This window comes from Gambusia affinis, linkage group LG16 (genome assembly GCF_019740435.1).
Source record: "Gambusia affinis linkage group LG16, SWU_Gaff_1.0, whole genome shotgun sequence".
NCBI lineage: Eukaryota > Metazoa > Chordata > Actinopteri > Cyprinodontiformes > Poeciliidae > Gambusia > Gambusia affinis.
In genome coordinates this window covers 22373999-22394758 of record NC_057883.1, presented here as the reverse complement: position 1 = coordinate 22394758, position 20760 = coordinate 22373999, and the positions used below count along the sequence as shown (strand labels likewise).

At 39.4% G+C, this 20760-nt stretch overlaps 1 protein-coding gene across 3 annotated transcripts in view; it reads right to left on the bottom strand.

The window, feature by feature from the left end:
* Window positions 1-321: 321 nt before the first annotated feature.
* The window catches only part of si:ch1073-358c10.1 (mitochondrial peptide methionine sulfoxide reductase), a 64515-nt gene continuing 44076 nt past the window's right edge, over window positions 322-20760 (bottom strand). For 2 of the 3 annotated variants that reach the window (XM_044142048.1, XM_044142049.1), the window contains 2 exons: window positions 16729-16835; window positions 4801-5005 (listed from right to left, as the gene is read on the bottom strand). In XM_044142048.1, the coding sequence (XP_043997983.1) occupies window positions 4832-5005; window positions 16729-16835 (281 nt within the window). In that variant the 3' untranslated portion in view covers window positions 4801-4831. Of the gene's footprint in view, window positions 662-2112; window positions 2137-4800; window positions 5006-16728; window positions 16836-20760 lie in introns of those variants that run through there. The other variant, XM_044142050.1, reaches the window with a different exon arrangement.

The following is a 20760-nucleotide window of genomic DNA, read 5'->3' as shown; positions in this document are numbered from 1 at the left end:
CGCCGTTCCAGCCGGGGTCCCTGTTCCTTTAATGCCTCTTTCAGCCACTTTCTGTCAGCAGCACGCCCCCAGTGCACAGTAACTGCACTGAAGACACTCAGCAGTTATTTCTGGGTTTCCTGTGTGTCATGCGGTGGTAGCTTGAGCTAGCTAGCATGGCTGACAACACGCAGGCACACAGGTGCAGCATGTCACGGAGTGGGCCGTCAGCCAGAAAGCCTGTGGGCCAGTTAGTAGTCAACTGGGCCCTGCAGCACGTGCTGCCCTCCACCCGAAACACGGCTCTAGTCCCAGAGGGGCAGAGAACAAACTCTGTCACATTTCCTCAGTGGAACTAAAAACCATTGTGTGTGAACATGTGTGAGCTCGCCGCGCCACACAAAACTGTTTTAGATAACCTTTTTATTAACTTTCACATAACTACATGCACAGTAGCTGCGTTTATTTACTTCTTCTCCCTTGCTGTTGAATCATCACCCACAGATCAGACCTGGAGTTTAACCAGCTTGCAGGGGCCACCAGGATTTGCCCTCTCTCCCCAGCTTGCCCCCAAGCCGCAGATGCAGGAACCCAGACAAGGCTGCACTTCTCTGGGCAACACAGAGACGCCGCTGTGCTCTGGTTCCTGGAGCCCCGACGCTCTGATTGAGACCGTGTGCCCCTGCAGGAACCAGAGGGAGGGGAAGGGAGAGCATGGGAGGGGATGCGAACACATCTGGCATCTGAAAACCCCCGCACATAGCTGCTCATATCATCAGGAGATAAATGTACGAGCAATTAAAAAAAAAAGCAGAAAACAGACATATCTAAAGCATGCCTGCTGGAGCTCTACAATTTGGATGAAGCAATTATGTGAGGAGTAGAACAAGAAGGCGCAGACATTCTCCAGCTGGTAGGACAGCACAACTCCAAGCTATTGTTCTATTTATACATCCAACCAAACAATGTCGTGCTGGTGTCTGAAGCAACAAATTATGTTACTGCAAAGGACATGAAGAGGAAACGCCAAGAAAACAAAGCAACTTTCAATCATGTGTATAAATACCACACAAAAATAAGTTAAGATCTATTGATGTTGTCAAAGGGAAGTTAAATAGAAAGCTGTGAGAAGAGGACACAATAGAGAGCGTATCGGTACAAGACATTTTGCGTGGGTGCACGGCTGTGCAAGGTGTCTTTTTGGTGTCTTTTTGCTCGTTTTGCGTGGGCGCTCCCCGTTTGCATTAGGCGGCGGTACAGGATGGCGTTCGGAGCTGCTGCTGCTGCTGCTGCTGGTGGAGACGTGTGTTTACGTGAATGTGTGTGTGTGGGTAAAAGTGCAGAGAACCTCCGATAACCAACCGACACCTTTATCTCCACGTCTCAGCCCACTGTTTCTCAGCGCCACCTGTTTTCACAAACCTGCTCATTCCTTCATTAGGAGGGTTTTTATTGAACCTATTAACTAAGAGATGTGTATTTTTAAAATGTTTCAGCGAGAGACGCAGTTTGTGGCCAGCTGTGGGGCCATTATAAGCCCATCTGCAGACAATAGGCTCTGTCTGATGGGCACACACAGCCTGGTTCCTGTCCTGCCTCGCCCCACTGTGTTTGTGTGTGGATGCCTATATGACAGTACCATGCATTTCCATGCCCCTTTTTAACCTATCACAAAGACACCACACACTCCTGCAGCTATTTCTAAATGTGACTCATTTTTGCATGAAATGTTCGCAGCACATCTCGACTCATTCTGAACCCAGTGCGTGTGGACGAAATCAGCAGCAGCTCGTTGAGGCCACTGGTGCAGGTGGCGGAGAAGCTGATCACTGATCCCAGCCTGCGATTAGAGCTCGCTTACCATCAAAACCTGAGGAACTCAACAAGCTCATTTTATTAAAAGGTTATCTACTGTTAAAAATAATTTTAAAAAAATCAAACTGACATGCAAAGTATAAGCAGGCTCTGGAAAAGAGCTTGTTGGCCAAACCACATACCACTCAGAGCAGTTCGATCAAGCAAGCCGCAGCTCCACATGCCTCGACACACACATGCACGCACGCACAGCTCCTGCATGCAGACACATGCAAAAATATCTGCCCCAATACTAAAATAGGCCCGGGGAGGTTGCACCTGCACCTGTGCCCTGGTCCACACCTACACACAGGTGTCAGGATGTGACACATACACACAGACAGAGAAAGAGAGATAGCGGAGAGGGAGGGGGAAAAACAAGAGCGGGGTGAATCACACTACTGCGGTCGACCAGAAAGCTTTTTCTAGATATCATCTCTGTATTTTGGATTCTAACCATGAGTGTGATTTTCATTTTTAACTACACTTTCACAGCCGCGTGTTTAATTTTAAAAACACGGTGTGCAGAACGGCTTCCGGAGATTTCTTGTTTCTTTTCTGAATGATTGTATTTTTAAGACATTCAGCTGTAAGTTTTTTTTATTTTTTTAAATCCTAATTGTGGTTTTGCATGAAGTGGGGTAAGGGGTTCAGCAAAAACCGAACCAGACAAAGAGCACAGAGGCTCAGAGTTTCTCATTCTGCTTTCCAAAATGAGTCCTCTCTGAATGCGTGTCTGAGTCACAGATGTTCCCTCGCTGCTGTGGCGCGTCCCTTCTCAGACGGGACAAAATAGTTTATAAATATAGCATAAAATAGTGGGCAGGTGTGTGCACAAACAAATACTGACACTTAGATAAAAATCATCCATGCAACAATCAAAAATATGAAAGAGATTAATTTTATTGTTTCTTAAATGAAAGACAGCTTACGAGACAGCTTTAATTAAAATTTATATGAAATGTTAAAAATAACAATAACAACAGGAAATTGTACATAAAACAATTAATCTCTGTTATTGTCATAAAATGTTTCACAGTTATTGAACATCTACTGACTCAAAGCACCTTTATATTTGTTTTCTAGATTGTTTCAGGTTAGAAAGTTTACATAACAAAAGTTTTGTGAGTTTATTTGATGATGATTTTTAACATGAAAACAGCAAGTGAAAGTCGATCATGTTTAAGAAATACCACCACCGTGTGGTCATTCAGTGTAGCTGCAGTCCAAATATTATGGCATTTTCTCTAAAATAACATCAGATCTTTGTTTTACTTTTGTTTACTCATTCATCTTAAAGGCTTTTATTTTATTTTTGTAAAAGAAAAAGAAGTATTTTTTGTGTCATAAATGCAGCACATCTCCACACTTTAGCTGAAACTCTAAATATTTAATTTCAGGTTTATTAATAGTTCCAATACATGTGAATAATATAAAATTATATAAACAATGTTGTTTATGTACACTCATTGGCCATTTTATTAGGTACGCCTGTTAGGTTACCTGAAAAAACTAACAGTGACTCAACCAATCACATGACAGTAACTCAATGCAGTTAGGTGAAGTGTTTCTGGAGTCGAGCGTCAGAATGGGGTGAAATGAAACTGTCTCCCACACAACTACTAGAGTCCTTTACTGTTCATCCCTTTTTGACCACAACCTTTTGATGCCAACTTCCATCTGGATAATGAATCAGGTCATAAAGGCCAAATCTTTACAAACTGGTTTTTACTCTGTGCCAGAAAGCCACCAGGTAGAGCACCTTTGGGATGCAGTGAAACAAGTTAGTGTGTGATGTCATCATGTGAATACGAACCACAATCTCTGAGGAATGTTTCTGACCCCAGTTAGATCTATGCCACAACATATTAAGCTTGTTCTGAAGGTAAGAGGGTGTAGATAATCAAGTGGCTGATGAGTTTCTATCATTTCAGGATTACATGTGACAGCCATCCTGAGGTTAAATGTAGATATAAATGTAGATATGAATGTAGATATACTGGAATTAGAGGTGGGTGGTATGAAGATCTTGGATTGTTGAGGAACAGAACAAAACAGCAGAGAGATGGCACAATCATCTGTTCTATGCATTGCTGCTCTATGTTCTTGCTCTGATTTATCAAGTTTTTTTTAAACTTCACAAAGAAGCTTTCATGTAGCAAGAGAGAGCGTTACCTAAGAGTTGTTACTGTTGTTTATTTATAAAATTAAAGTATATTTTTGAGCTGAAGGAAACATTTGGAGGCCGAGTCACAGGGAGAGTTAAACCAGAGAACCCTGGTGTTGTGCAGGATAAAAATCAAATGGGTGGAATTTTTTTTAAATGACTCACCATGGTGTCATTTTTTACATCACAGAAACCTGACATTTTATCACTGGGTCTTCACTTTTGTTGACTAGAAGTCATTTTCTTTTCTTCCCACAAGTTGGAAAAATTGTGCAAACTAATATTAATGTGTTTAAAGATGTCTTCTGTCTTAAATGTCCTGTTATGTTTTTCTTTCTGAGCTGCTTTAATGTTAGGAAATTGTGAAAAAGTGGTGATTCTGACTTTGATGTAAAAAACTAATTGAAAAGGTTCATGGTGTATTCTTGTCCAGTACTTACTGGAATCATGCAATTATTTTACAGTTTGTCGTATGGTTTGTCAGACTGTATATACAAAAGATAATAAAGAGTAAATATGCATTGAATGTTATTTCTGTTTCACATCTTTAGGTTCTGTTGCTACACATGTTAAATCTGTCACTGATTCCATTTCCTTCTTTACAAAGCTCCACTTTTCTTCAGTATTTAGGTTTCTTTACTTTATTCCATTGTTTTATTTTTCAGTCTGCTGCTTTAAACTGTGACATTTTCACAAATTTGAAATGTTTTTATGATACATATATTTTAGCATATTTTAGGAATGTTGCTTGATTTTATTGCTTTTTGCTGATGTGAAACAACATTTTTGATGTGAAACAACAATATAGTTTTAATTGCCTCCACAGATGCCTTACAGCTCCTCCTTGCTGCCTCCAATGGGGCAGTAAACCCCGGTCCCTTTAAGGCCGCAGTATCCTTTGGGTACCTTCTTCAGGTACTGCTGGTGGTAGTCCTCCGCGTAGAAAAACTCCTGTCCCTCCAGGATCTCAGTGGTGATTGGACCGTAGCCTTTCTTATCCAGTTCCTAAAGACCAAACACAAAAACGTAAATCCAAGCAGCAGGAAAAGTCAAATGAAACCATCAGTGCTGAAACGTCTTCATTCCCAGCGGTTTCCTTCCAAACATTCAGAATAGCTTTTTTTCCAATACAGCACTTAAACGCATCTTTTCATCTGAAGTATGTTGATACTGAAATATAGAGACAAATGCCTCATAAAAAAAAGATAAAACAAAAAATAATTAATACACATATACATAATTTTTTAAATCCAATGTCAATTTTATTTATAAAGCACTTTAAAACCAGATATAACATTTTTAATTATTTGTTGAATTCATAAAATACTTCAGTGATCACAATTATTCTTACAGAATTGTGTAACTATTTATTTTAAGTAATTTTTTTACATTTCTTTGCTGCTGTTCAGCATAAAATAATTTAAATTGTCACTATGACTATAAAATCAAACAGAATACCTAAAAAAATGGTTCTAATTATTTGAACATGAATTATTTCACTATACATTTATCTAAATGATTTGATAAAGTCTTGTATTTAACTTATCACTAAATCTAAATCTTTAATGCTGAAAAAAGTTTTTTTTTTTTTTTTTTTTTTTAAGTTTCTTTTCATTAATTTTATGCATTCAGTTGTGTTTTACTCCCCCGGCCAAAAAGTGCCATAATTCAATTAATATGTCATTTTTTACATCAATATTTATATATGCAATAAAACCATACACAAAATTAATAAAAATGTATATATTTAAAACAATTAATATATGTCTTAAAAATTCAAATGTATTAAAAACACAATTGAATAATCAAACACCAAAATAATTATAATTTGATTGAATTAAGTGTTAAAATCATACTTCATAATTTCAATATTTAATTATTTCATATTTGAAAACAACCACTATGGTTGTCAAAAATCATGCTAATTTTGTTTTAAATAACACAAATACATATATGTGTAATTATTCATTTAAACATTTAAATATTCATAAATCTGTTTATTATTTTAAGGAATTGTAATTTTATTTGAATTTCCTTGTTGTATATAAGTTACAAAGCATATAAAGGATTTTATTTATGTGTTGAATTTACCCTCACAGCTGTGAATTTTCAACATTTCGTGACTGAGTGACACTAGAAAGGAATATCAGCTTCTTCATATAGTGCAGCATGTCTTCTGCGGCTCTCTGTAGGACAAAGCATCAAAGAGTATCCGCTCGCTTTGAGAACTCCTCAAGACATTTTCACGCTTACCTTTTTCTAAACATGACAACAGAGACCTTCAAACGCTCTAAAACAACGCTTTCTTCCACATACTGAGCCCTCTAACAGCTATATCAAAGCTATACCTGCTGTGCTGAGTGGTTTTCTCCATCTAATAATACAAGCGTTCAGTCCTCTATAGATCACTGCTGCTGGAGCTGACGCAACAAGCTGGAGGAGCACTGAGACTGTTTGTGGGCAACAAGTAGGTCTCTCCGCATCAGAACAGTTTGCAGCACTCTGGAGGTTTGTTTTGCTTTGAGAGGAAGAACGCCAAGTTCAGCAGGCGTCAAGAGAAAGAAGCAGAGCGTGTTCAATATGGGCTCAAGTTGTTCTCATCAGCCTACATCGGCCTTCTGTAGGATTTAAATATCTTGCTCCTGATAAGGAGACAAAAGTTGATATTTGACATGTTTGCAAAGTTGGCCGGCAAACAAAACTTAAATTATTTGAGGGAAGGATGCATTCTATGGCAATTTATTTTAAAGTGGCAGTATGTTACTTGTATAAAAAATATTTGTTTACATGTTTGTTGAAATTGTCATTATGTTGTGGCAGTCTGGGATGAAAAATTGGGTTTCTCTGCCTTCTCCCAGTGCTAACTAGAAACAACCAATCAGAGCCAGGAGGCGGGTCTTAGTGCTGTTAATCATGCCATTCACATGGCGCACCCATCTGCTCTCTGATTGGCTGCAGCCCCTTGTGAAAGCTAAGTTTAGATAAACAGGTGTTTGTCACCAGCAGAACATTTACAATGTTGATTGACAGCGCTAAGACCCGCCTCCTGGCTCTGATTGGTTGTTTTTGGTTGGGAGCGGTACATTTCTTTCGACAGCTCAGGAAGGAGGAGGAGGAGGAGATTTAGTTTTTCACAGATTGTCTCGTATCTACTGTCACGACATGCTGACAGTTTTAACTTTAAGTTTTGATCAAAGTTGTAGCTCTAAGGTTTTTAAAGGTTGCTGTATAAAATCTGCAACTTTAAGCATTAAATGCTGCTGAATCATAGAAATATTCTAAATGAAGAGCTTGCATATGAGAAGTGTGTAGTACATGTTCATGCTACTGGGAAAAACATACCAGGAGAATGCATGTTTCTGCAAGTTTTGTATTTTGAAAGTTTTGTATCTGTACCTACAAGAGATTTGCAGGTACAGGTGATAAACACAAAAAATAATTCAACAACGGCTGTGTTTTGTTCTCCTGACAATGCTGAGGATGTTAAACTTTAATGAAAGGAGCTCTATTTAAAGATTCATTACTGCCCCGCAATCTGATTCATCTAAGAGTAAAAGGAAATTTTTATTTGAAGAGGATTAAGATGAAATTATAGAGGAAAAGGTCAGACAGCTTTCTGAAAAAGGAGCCGTGGGCAGCGTGAGACCTTTCAGTGAGATAACCATCAGAAACTGGTCGAGAAAACCTAACAGACGAAAAGGAAACATTGTTGAACTCGTCTGAGGAAAACATTGACCTCAATTATGTCTTCTCACTGAAAAACACAAATTCGAATCCTAATAATAACTTTTACTGCTTATAGCTGCATTTTAACAAGTTAGATTATCATTGAAAACGTTCATTTATAATTTACACAAACCATGTAAAGCATTCAAGCTTTCCTGCTTGGTTGTGGCTTCTTTAGCATGAAATAGTGGATCAGTGCAGCATGACATGGAAGGATCTGCCTGTAGCTCTTGCTTTATTATTGACCCTCAGCTTGTCTGCTGTGGTTGTGACATTGTTCCTGTTTGCTGACCAATCACAATGACCCACAAGCTACAGTGTACCGATAAAATAAATCACCCACTAAACTGGGTGATTTATTGGTGGGATCAACAATAGTAACCCCACTGTTGCCAACAATACAACTTTCTTGCTGTTTTTAATGACATCTCGGATAAAAAAAAAACCCCGTATTGGTCAAAATCAGAAATGGAAGGTCAAAACTAATACAGAGACAAAACTAACTTACAAGTAACTGCACAAGTAACAAGTTATTAACCTGTTTTAAGTCAATAATTTTTTAATATTGAATTTAAAAAGCAGTAGCTATAAGTGAAAAAAGTTGTCAGTGGAACCAAACATTATAACTTGTAATATGGGAAACGTGTCTTGTTCCACTGGTTGATTATTTGATCAATATTAAAGAATTATTGATGTAAAACAAGCTCCTATATTGCTCTGAAAGGTTACTTGGAAGTTAGTTATGTCTTATTTCAAGTGTACTGAAATATTTACACTAGAAGTTGAACCAGAAATACTTGGAAAGATTTTGTGTTTTAGTGTAACATTCCATTTAACAGAAATAAATCACGTAAATCTATATATAGTTTGTGTTTTTGATTGGAAATGCAAAGATAAACCACTTTTTGATTACATTTAATTTAATCCAGCACACTTATTTTATAATGGAAACTTTCGCAGCTCAGTTTGAGGGCACCGTTGGTTGAGAGGAACATCCTGTTAGAGAACAGCCGTGTTGTGTGCATTTTTGTCCACAAGGAGGCAGTGTCGCACCGGCTCGGAGTGGCAGAGCTGGGACTGATGCAGAGGAGTCGGTAAATCAAAGCTCTGAGCCCCACAGAGAGGCTGAGGCAGCAGCTGACCTCTAACTCCTCAGTGGCTGCTGCTTCAGAGTGAGGGTTCTGGTCACCCTGCAGGATCCAACCAGCGCAGCCTTTAACAAATGCAGCAGACAGATTCACTTTATGCACACACCGCCAGGAAAGGCCATATTTTGATGATTTCAATCAGCAGGGTTGTGGAAAGCCGGCTGACGGAAGCGCAGTGCTGCACGCCGTGGCCTAATTAATCAGTTATCACCAACAAACCACAGTCAGCGCCGCAGAACCCTCCGGGGCGTTCTGGACGGCCAAGGAAAGGTTTGCTATTCCGAGCCAAACACACACCTCCACCCTGACGCCCCCGCACCACTCCCTCGCTCTCCATCCAAGCCTCTACAGCAGTCACAACATGGCAGCCATTTTAGATCTATAAATCAGAATGCATGGCGTCATGCCACTGTGTATAACCTTATGTGGCTTCACTTTCTCTCTCTCTCACTGCAGCAGCGGCAGAGGAATGGAGGAAAGAATATGGAGGATAAAAGCGTCAAACATGGAGGGAAGCGGAGTTAGCAAGACGTCTTCAGGTTGATGCTAATCGGGACGTTTGGACTGAAACTGGCGGACCTGTTTGGGTTTTGTGCATTAGTGGGTGAGGAGTGTCCGAAAAGCGACAGAAATCATCTCTGGAAACCATCAACACACCTAATATTGGGATGTGAATCCTAAATGTAAGCTAGAAGGGCATCTCTGCCTCAGCTCAGGAGGCTTTAGGACAAAACTGGAGTCGGATGTGAACCAAATGTGGTTAAATTTAATGTTAAATTCAGAGTTAAAATCTCTAAGTCGTCCTGAGTGAGAAAAACATCCCTGAGTGTGTGCTGCCAGAGCGGCGCTCACTCAGCCCAGTCAGCCCTTCCTTTCTTCACGCCTGTCGGAAACACTCCCATGTCAAAGACATGGCTGAATGGGTGCATCCCTCCTCCTCCTCCTCTTCCACTCTCTACATCTCCTGATGGATTTTCATTCTCTTGCTTTCTCTCTCTCCCTCAGACCAACGCTCCAATGTCCTCCCTGCTTCCCAGCCAAGCGAGAGAACTCCTCTGCCCCCCAGCAACGTCGCCGTTGCCACACAGGCGACCCCAGGACACAAATAGGACGTGACACCCCGAGAGAGGGGCAGAGGTGGAAGAGGAGGGAGGAAGAAGAACATGTACTCTCCCTCCTTCTCTTCTTTACCCCTCAGTCCCTCCTTCCCTCTGAGGGCCTTCAGCAGAACAGCGGTGGGGAAGACAAGTGCACAGACGTAGAGTTTGTGACTCACAGTGAAGACATCTGAAAATGGATATGACCTCAGTTTGACTGTTTTCTTAGCTTTTCTGCAAAAACACAGAATCTTACTAAGTATATCTAGTCTAGTTTCTAGTGCAAATATCTTGGTACTCTTGAAATACGACAAAACTATTTTACAGAAGCTTTATTTAATAATTCCTTAATGAAAAAGTCATAGTTTCACTGGCAGATTATTTCACTTACAACATTGGAAAATGTGTCATTATAAGTAAAATAATCTGCCAATGGATCTTATACTTTTTTATCAATATTAAGAAATTGTATTTACTTAAAAAAAGCTCATACTTCTCATATTCCTAAGCTAATTTTGTCATATTTTAAACTAAGATTTGCATTAAAATTATACCAAAAATACTATGTAATATTTTATTTTTTACAGTATATTTTCCTAGCAGATTAGTAATGGTACTAACGTAAATCAATTCAAATTGAATACTTTATTGATCCCACAGGTAAATTTAGTGTTGTTGTAACTCAGATTTATTAAAAAATTTTCAAAGAGTTAGATAGTGATGGCAGGAACAATCTCCTGTAGCGGTCTATATTACAGCAAATTTGAAGACGCCTCTGACTAAAGACAGTGTTTCTCTAAGACAGACTCATGAAGAAGCTAGTCAGGGTGGTCTATAATTTTCTTTATTTAATTTAAAATTTTCTGTGCAAAGCAACTTCAAACTTATTCATGAGTCTGATACCTCCTGTAGCTAGAGCAAAAAGATGGTGCTCTAGTTATATGAGACTAAAATCAAACTTTTAGACCTACATGCAAAGCGCATCTGTAAACAAACACCGTAAAATTGTGATGGCTGCATCATGCTGTGTGGACGGCTGAAGTGAAGAATGGGTGAAACTAAATGCACAAGAATCCTTAGAAGAAAACTGATGCTACACATACAGCGCAGGGTTCATGAAATGGTTTGGACCAAAGCACATTTGTGTGTTTCGACTGCCTAAAACTAAATTTAAAAATAGAAAAGATGGTGCAGACATACCCAGAAAGCTTTCAGTGGAAATCTCACCTCTGAGATTTGAATCGGTAAAGAAAATGTATATTTTTCCCTTCAATTCTCAATTATGAGCTACTTGGTGTCAAAATAAAATTAATATGTTGTAGTTTGTGGTTGTATTGTGACAAAACGTAAATAAATTTAAGGGGTTTGATATACCGCAACTGCAAAAGGTAAAAAAAAATAAAAAACAGGAAGCAAAGCCAAATTAGTGCATTACTAAAGATATGGACTGAATTTAGTTTGCATTTAAGAAGCAGAAAGTCTTCGTAGCAAAGTGTATCAGAGTAAATATATATATATTTTTTTCCTCATGCAGAAATAATTTAAAATGAAATCTGCTGGATCACTTCTGTGATGCCAGCTCATTAAATTTTTGCTAAAACTTGTATTATTTTTACAATACAAAAATTGAATCAAATTTTTTTTTTTTGTCCACCACATGTTAAGAAAACAGACCAAACATTTACAAAATGAATTTTAATGAACAATTTTTTCATTTTATTCATTAAACAGGTTAAGCTTCCAGCACATGCAGCGACGTAAAGCTGGTGTCCTCTGAGCACGGCTCTGATTTTCTCTGGATTTCAAATACCTCAAACCTGGTAATTAAGCTGGTTTTAGGTTTATATATTAAAATAAACGCTATATGTAGCGCTAAAGTTAAAAAATGAAAACAAACTGCAAATTTCTAACCGAGATGAGTTTACTTAAATAAATCTAGACGTTAAAAATATAACAGATGAAGGGATTTCCATTCCCATCCTGCTCCGGATTCCCGTTGCTCTGATCTAAAACCGGAGTGGCGTCGACTGCAGCTGCACACCTGAACTCTGGAGTTCAGGAAAAAAAAAAAGCCCTTCAACATCTTAAAAATGTAAATACACTTTTGAGCACGCACTGCACACATCAAAGCTGCTCCACGGTGAAGAGGCCCTAGTAATAGACAGACTGTGGCTCAGCCTGGAAATACATAAAAAAGCCTGACATGGTGCAAGCCGACGAGCGCGCTGCAGCCCCGGGGTCGCCCTCTGTGACCTCAGAGAGGCAGAAATGGCAGGACGCAGAGAAGCAGATGAAAAGAGGGAGATAACGAAGAGAAATGAATGCAAATAAAACACATTTAACTGTTGGGGAAAAAAAAGAGTAACGGGAGATAAGAAGGCATCCTGAATGTGCCCGACGGATGAAGGGATTTTTATTTTCTGCTCTCCTCATCCGTCTTTCCCTGCTGCAGTACGGGTCAGGATCCATTTTAGTCAGGCTCTAATCTTCGCCGAGCCCTCCTACATTTTGTGAGCGAGGAAGCCAGCACTCCTACATCCCTGGAGCAGAGAGGGATGCACGTGCTTTTTGGAGCGAGGGGATGGGCGCTTAAACTTGTTTTATTGTTGTTTTTTAAGGCAGATGTGAAGCGGAAGAAAGAAAATCTCAGAAGGTCCGTCCTGATTTCACGTTAAAACGCATCTGAAGAGACATCCCAGATTAAGAACAACTCATTTCATTAACGGATTTCTCAGCAATACCAATCAGTTTAGGAGAAGCAATAACTTTTGCAGAAATCGGGGAACAATTGGAATATCAAAATCCCACTTTTGAACTTTCCGGAAAATAAAAAGCAAAAATAAACTTGTGACTTGAAGTCTGATTACAAAACCTGCTGATGCTCCCCAGCCTCAGGCTTCTGCGTGTCACTTCTAACCTCAAATGCCTTTTTTCCCCCTGCACTCATCATCAGAACTTCACTCCCCCTTCCCTCTTCATCCCGTTTTCAAGCTCATTAAGTTGGGATGCTTTATCAGAGGGCACACTCCCTCCTCCAAGGCCCGACACACACACATGTGCATGCACAAACACGCACGGCATATTCAGAGCTGGCTTGATAAACCCTATTGTTCATACATGCACATATAGGAGCCCCCGTTCATCCATTTTTCTCTCCAAACCCCTAACCCATCCCTAAGCCCCTCGCCCCACCCGCCACCTCCGTCTCCTCCTAATCAACTCTTCCCATCCCTTCTCTCTCACCCTCCACTAAACCCTACACCCCTCACCCAGCTCTGGGGAGACACTTTCAGGCAGAGAGGGAGGGATGAAGAAGAAGGGGAAGAAGAGAGATCGGGGAGACGGAGAAAGAGAAGCACTCCTCCTCTCTGCTCTGCTGCCACAGCGGCTGGGCTACAGAAGCCTTTGATGTTCTGCAAATTTCAAATTTCATTACAGAGAACCCCCTTCTCCCCAGCGCTCCCCCCTCCTCCTCCACTAACCCTCCCTCCCTCTTCGCTCTTGTGCTTAAACAAGCTTTTCTGCCTCACTCTCTTACCCCCCCCTCACCCAAACCTCCCCCTCAACACTGAAGTTAAGGAACTGAAAGCCCTGCAGAGGAGACTCCTCATATGGGTTAATTATTCATTGGGCTGTGTGTGTATGTGCCAGATGTATGTTTGCATGCGTGTGTGTACGTCTATGACTCACGGCCCCGGCAGTGGGCTGGAATCTGGATTTTTGCGATGCCTGTCTTATCTCTGGTCATCATCCACTCCCTCTTGTCACTTCAGTGAACGAGGCTTCGTTTCTGCCACGAAAGTCTTCCAGACCCCGAACGCAGGAGGAGCGCCTTCATCTAGCTTCGTTCTGAGACAAGTGCTGGAGAGCAGCGCGCTGCCATCTTGGTTGGGGTTGTGTCAGCCGCTTTAGGAAGATGGGAGCCCCAGTGGCCCGTTGATGGGAGCGAGGTGACGTTAAAGTGCTTGACAGATTGGTTGTGTCAGCATCGTTGGTGGGGAGAAGGAAGGAGTCTGAATGTGTGTAGAAATGTGTTTTGAGAGTTTCTACTGTAAACCTTCCTTGAAATCAATAAAACAAAATAATACAACTGTGTTTTAATATGTCCCTGCATGGTTTTTATAAGCTTCTGATCCATGTTATTACTGTAGTAAGGCAGCAATATGTTGATTCTGTGCATCGGATTATCTAAAAGTAGCAAGTAAAACAGAACTGTGTGTGTGGATATATTTTCTTTACTCCGATACCCTTAAATAAATTTTTTATCAACAAATTGCCTTCAAAAGTAATCTAAAACAGTCCTCCTGAGTGTAATTCAGTTCTGTGAAGGCCTCAGATAGAACATTAGAGAGAAAGTATCAGGAATACAAAGGATCACAGCACACAGGTCAAGGAGGGAGATATGCAGATGACTTAATAAATATTGGGTTTTAAATCAATATTTCAGGCTATGAACATCTCACAGAGCTCTGCTCAATCCATCTTCTGATGATGGAAAGAGAGTTTTAATCAGAGGAGCCTTTAAAACTTTGGAGAAATACACAGTTCAGGTGGGAGAAACCGTTACCAGGACAACTACAAATCATTTCTTTCCAGAAGTGCAGCAAGAGGAAATCCACTCTTGAAGGAAAGCAATAAGAAGTCGTTCGCAGTTTGTTAGAGACAGAAAATGGATGGAAGAATCTGATCACAACATAACTCATGATGAAACACGGCGCTGGGAGTATCATGCTTTGGAGGTGCTTTTTATTTGGAGAAGCTGACGTTACCTCAAAACACTTTTCATCATCGCTAAATTTATGTTTTTTAGTTTTTTGTGGCATTAAACTGCAAGCCTTCAAGTGAACATTGATTATTATATAATTAATTAAGTGTAAAGTTGATTATAATAAATTGATCTGCCTGCACAAAATAGTGCTTTTTTGTTTATTGGTGGTAATAGTAAAAAAAACTATATATATTAATAAAAACACACACAGACACACACACACACACACACACACACACACCCACACACACACACACACACACACACACACACACACACACAAAGATTTATTTTACACCTACAAATAAAAAAAAAAAAAATATCTAAGTGTTTTCAAAAAATGATTTTTGAAAACAAGTCAACAAAATTAGCCTATGAATAAAACCAAAATTATAAAAAAATATATACTTAAAAAATCACAAAACCTCATAAATTTTAAGACATAGCTTGAAATATGAAATCTCTATTTGGCTCTAGGATTATAACTGAGTTAGGTACACAGACTAGTTCTGTAGATAATCCCTAGAATATTCCACACCGATTGCAAATTAAAAAAACGTTTGACATTCCTTAAACACTCATGTCTGGAAAATAAAAAGAAAGACTCATAAATATTGTTTATGATCTCATTTTTCCTTGTTCCAGTGAACTCAGTAGCTCCACCTGCTGGATGTTTTGTTACACATCTATTTTGTACAGAATTTTAATTGGCTTTAACTGGCATTTTATGATTGAGCTGCTCAGTTCAATGCATGAGAAGTAGCTAAAACTCAATTCATGAGTTTTAGTTAAAAAGATAAAGATAGCTCCACCAGCTTTAATAAGGTTTATGTGTTTCAGGAAGTCAGTGTGGGACATTAGGTCAGCAGAAAAAGAAAGAAATGTCTCTTCAGGTTTTGTGAAATTTTTAGTTTAGTTCAGGTTTTGATGTGAATGTAGAAACTCTGAGTTGCACATCTCTAAGTCTCATGATGCCTAAAACAGTAAGGGTGCCTGGTTTATAAACACAGAAAGTGTGTGTGTGTGTGTGTGTGTGTGTGTGTGTGTGTGTGTGTGCTTCAGTTGACAGCCTGTCAGCAGTGACGGCCCCCTGACATGGCTTCTTCCCTCTTTAGCTGTTTCTGCTGTCCTTCCCCGCCTCCCTATCCCTCTGGACCCAGCTGCCAAAGCTCCCCTAACCCCTGACCCCAGCTCAAGGCCAAGGTTGAGAGGTTGTTGCCACGACAACATAGCAGCCCTTGCTTGCTGACCCAGAGAGCCCAACGTAACCAGGAAGATGATAATTTGCTCTCCTTTGCCCCCCCCCGTCAGCAAGTCCATGAATGCCATTTAGAGCTGAGAGGAGGTGAATGAGCCAAGAAGATGCAGGGATCAATTTTAAATGATGGATGGATGGATGGACAGATGGACTGAAAGAACAAAAGGGGAACGTGTGTGCTGCTGAAAGGAAATCAGTTAGGATGACCTATTGACCCTCTCCCCTTCTTTCAGCTTAAAAAGATGGAGATGAGTTTGATCCAAACAGAACTCGCTTTTTCAAACGAAGAGGTCAAAACTCAAAAGCACTGGCTAGTTATTGTGATTCAAATAAAAAAAAAAAACGGTTGCAGAGTGAAATAAAGACATCAACTGTATGAACTTATTCTTATTTGTTTGAAGTGCCCGCCATGTTTGTTTCTTTTTACCCTTTCGTCAATTCAAACTCACATGGCGATGCCGTTTTAACCAAATACTTTGTACCTGTAACTAAAGCAGATTTCAACCTAGTACTTAACTTACATTTTAGTAAGTTAACCTTAGTTTTAGATACATGTTTTTAAAACTTTGAAAGAGTTTTTAAAGATGTGCAAATACTGTGATCTAATGAGTGCCATGTAAGATCACCATTGTGAGCCATCTAGAGCACAACGGTGAGCTGCATGATTTAGAAAAATCATAACGGGACACACACACACACATGTTGGAGTGTGTGTGTTTGTGTGTGATCACCTTCTGGAAGGCCTCCTTGCTCTTCAGTGCAGCCTCCTGTTGAGCTGGGCTGGATGTGTAAATGACTGAGCGATACTGAGTACCGCTGTCATTGTGCTGCTTCATACCTGCAGAAAACACAAAGCAGGATGAACAAAGAAGCCACACAAGGGAAGCACAATCAGAGGATGGAAATGTTCTGCATGAAAACGTCATCACACTGCAGTTTCATGAAATGAGAAACACTTCCAATACCAAGTCTGAGTTTCATTTCATTTGCTCAGGCCTGATTAGTCCTGGACATGTACAACCTAGACATCCCTTCAGTAGAACTTGTCTGACAACATAAAGTAGGCCACGTTTTGTTTAAAATTTTCTGAAAATTACATTTTGTATGTACTCAGATTATCTTCTCCCAATATAATTCTTTAGCCAATCTGAAACAAGCAAAAAGAAAAACCAGAAGAATTCACAAAAATCTTTTCACAACACTGTAAAACATAAGATTTGGTTCTGCTAGATGTTACTTACTTTTCTTTACCATCTGCTCTTGAATTTCTTAATTAATGCCAAGTTGCTTTTGGATAGTAATTGTTTCTAAGTAAATCAGATTCCCATAAAAATAAACTGTGGTTTATTTAATCGGTTTATATTTGACTGATATTAAGCTTTGTTTATTGAAATCTTTAAGTATCACAAAAAGTAAAAGCAGATTTTAATTTGCAGAGGAGCAAATAGGACAGTAGGTAGATGCATTTTCGTCTCCTGTAATCTGAGAGACGCTCTCAACATTTTCATCAGATTTACATCAGTGGATTTGGAAGGAGGCCAGGCCTAAAGCACCTTGATTTAGAGGGCTAAACAGCTTCCATCACCTCTAAGGTTTTAAGAAGCTACAATCCTGAGCAGCTCTTGCATCAAGGAATGCATCAGTGTGCAATTCTCTGCTGGCTGCACCGTTTGCTTTTTGTCTGATTCTTATGCTCATCCATAACTGGAAATGCTGCCGTTTCTCCATCTCTGACTGGTTGTTATGAGCTGCAGTCAGTGGAGGTTGTAACAGATACGGCTTCCAGTCAACTGAACGCACCATCAGCTCACTTCAATACAACTACAGCGTTCCCCTAAAGAGGCACATTTCCCTTTCAGGACTTCTCGAACGTTTCTTATTGTGTTCGGTCATTTTCTGGGACTAATTCAAGGAGAAGCTCAAGCTGTAAACCCAACAGTGATTACTAATCACCTTATAAAGTTGACGTGAGAACGAGTTGGCAAACGGCTTCTTGGTTGCATATCAAACATGCACCAGTGCTGGATTCCAAGCTGTGTTTGAGCTCATCCAACAAATCGGAGTTTCAACATAAAAAAACCCTCCTGAGTGAAATCATTGGCTTTTCAATCACTAAATGTTCTACTATGTTCAATAAATAGTAACTCGGGGTGCCCAGGCTGGGTGATGTTTTTCTGTGCTGCCATATGCCAGAGCTACAACTGAACTAGATGTAAGTATTGGCACAGAAACCAAAACTGTTATTCTGTGTAAAACGATAATAATTAGTTGATGGTTTTTATCAAGCTTTGACATCTTTCACATAACACAAAGTGCAAATCATTTTACAAATCGGTTAATAATATCAATCATAATAATCCCATATCATAATACTGCCCACATCAATCTAAGAAATGCATATCAATCCATATTAGAGTTGTGGTAGGCAGACACACTTTAATGAACAAATATTTACATTACTTATGAATTGTGCTAATTTGGTCTGTGGTTATCCACTCTATTTAACGGGGAGACATTATGTAATTATATTATTTGAGCTCTACACAGTCTACCCACAGTGACAGTGGCTCTGTGTGTAGTTGTCTTGTGATCGCAAGGTTGTAAGTTTGATTCCAGCTTCCTCCTGCCGTATGTCGATGTGTCCTGGGCAAGGCACTAAACCCCAAATTGCCTGCTGATCTGCGTATCGGTGTATAAATGTGTGTGTGAACGTGACTCTTGTGTAAAGTGCTTTGAGTGGTCAAAATGACTGGAAAAGTGCAATATAAATTCAGTCTATTTACCATTACAATATTATTCCCTCATCAAAAGCATACTTTTGATTCTTTCATGCATGCTTGAGACATCCTGCAATCTCCCCTGAAAGCCATTCAGGGTGCAGAAATGCTAGTTTTTCAAAGTGCTAAACTGCAATGTCAAATTTCTTTGACATCTTGTTTGATGTACGGAACATTTTTCTAACAACTGAAGGTAACATAGTTACTTTAATGTACTATAAAATGGTACTATGGGCCTGTAAGACACATAATATTGCCCCTTTAATACAATCAGAAGGATGGAGGTAGCAGTGATGTAAGACTGCTCTGTAGCTCAGGCTTGTCTCCCCAGAGACGAGTCAGCACTTCACACATTGGGACATGTGTCCAAAACTGCTCACATGGCATTGTTAGCAACAAACAACTTCCCAAATGCTGAGCTGTAAAGTTTGGATGAGAGGCGAAAGGTGAAAAGAAACAGGAGAAAAGTCCAGCTGCATCCCAGTAAAGCATTTCTGTTTGTCAACTCCTATATGAGTGAGAAATTAGACCAGAAAAATACCAAAATTCAACGTTTGTGCTTTTTCATACAACAGGACTTATGTTGACCTCAGTGCAATTTACTCTGATCCTTAAAATCTGGGATGACATTTGGCAAGCTTGGGAATTACCCAGAGGATGCATTAAGCACTTTAACTAAGATGTCTGTTACTTCTGGCTGCATTAACCCAAGATGGCCGAAGCCTGACTACTGAAACCAAAGCCTCAAAGCAGAAGTTGAGATTTTGTTGCCTGTATTTATCCATTGTAATGAATGGATCAGTTGTGATCACAGTACTGTAAGTTAACTCTGCTGTAATGTATGGAAGTAAATATGTGCCATCAGGATTTGAATAAAAAATGCCTCTGGAGTTTGAATGTTGTATATTAGTGCTTACTTTTTCAGTGTTAAAATAAATTCAGAATTTATTTTTAACCTAAAGAAAACCTTTAAGGTAATGTATCAAACTTCAGGGGCAAAATTAAATTTACTGCAGAAAAATGAAAGCAATAAACTCACCGTTGGGTTTGCGTTCGCCTCCATGGTCGCCAGCCTCGTGATGCTGGTATTTCTTCAATATGACGGTTGTGTCACGTGATTAGCTGGGTGTTGGAGTCTGACATCCATTGCTAATGTCTGTGACCTGAAGTAACTTTGGCCATTTTTACAGCAAATTTTTAGACGCTGAATTTGAGACGGCGAATTTGAGCAAGTTGAATTGGAGGACACCGAAAATATTGCATTTGAATTTTGAAAAGTTGAATTTTTTTTATTTGCTGAATTTTTTAACACTGAAAATTTTAACTGAAAAAAATATGTATAATGAAAATTTGATCACTTTGAAATAAGAATGTGAATTTTTTAACAAATGCAAATTGCGAGCATGTACAAATAATGACACTGAATTTATTTTTCATATAGAAATAATGACACTGAAATTTTTTTAGGTTAAAAATATATTCTGAATTTATTTTAACACTGAAAAATATACAACTTTCAAATTTCAGAGACATTTTTTATTCAAATCCTAATGGCACATATTTACTTCCATAGTAATGCATCAGCAGTACTGCTGCGTCGCCTTTCTGTTTTCACCACGGGAGAGTAACAATCTCCACTGACACAGAAAACGTCTCCTTGACACAGTAATCTGCATATCTTGTTGTCTTTAGATTAAACGTTACCTTACATCATGGAATGTCACAACCTATCTGCGAAGCGGCCTGCTGGAGCGGAACGGCCATAAGTATTCATCTGGTCGTCATTCAAATCAAATCAGACAAGCAACCAGCGGCTGCTCTGTGACACACACTGAATAAACTCACAATAAGGGATGTTTGCTGCCTGAGAGAATCTGCTTCACTCAATGTTCCTCAATAAAACTACATTCTTGCGTGGTTCAAATATGATGAAAATGTGTATTAGAGGGGAAAAGCGGAATTACAGAAACTTGTGCTGACAACATT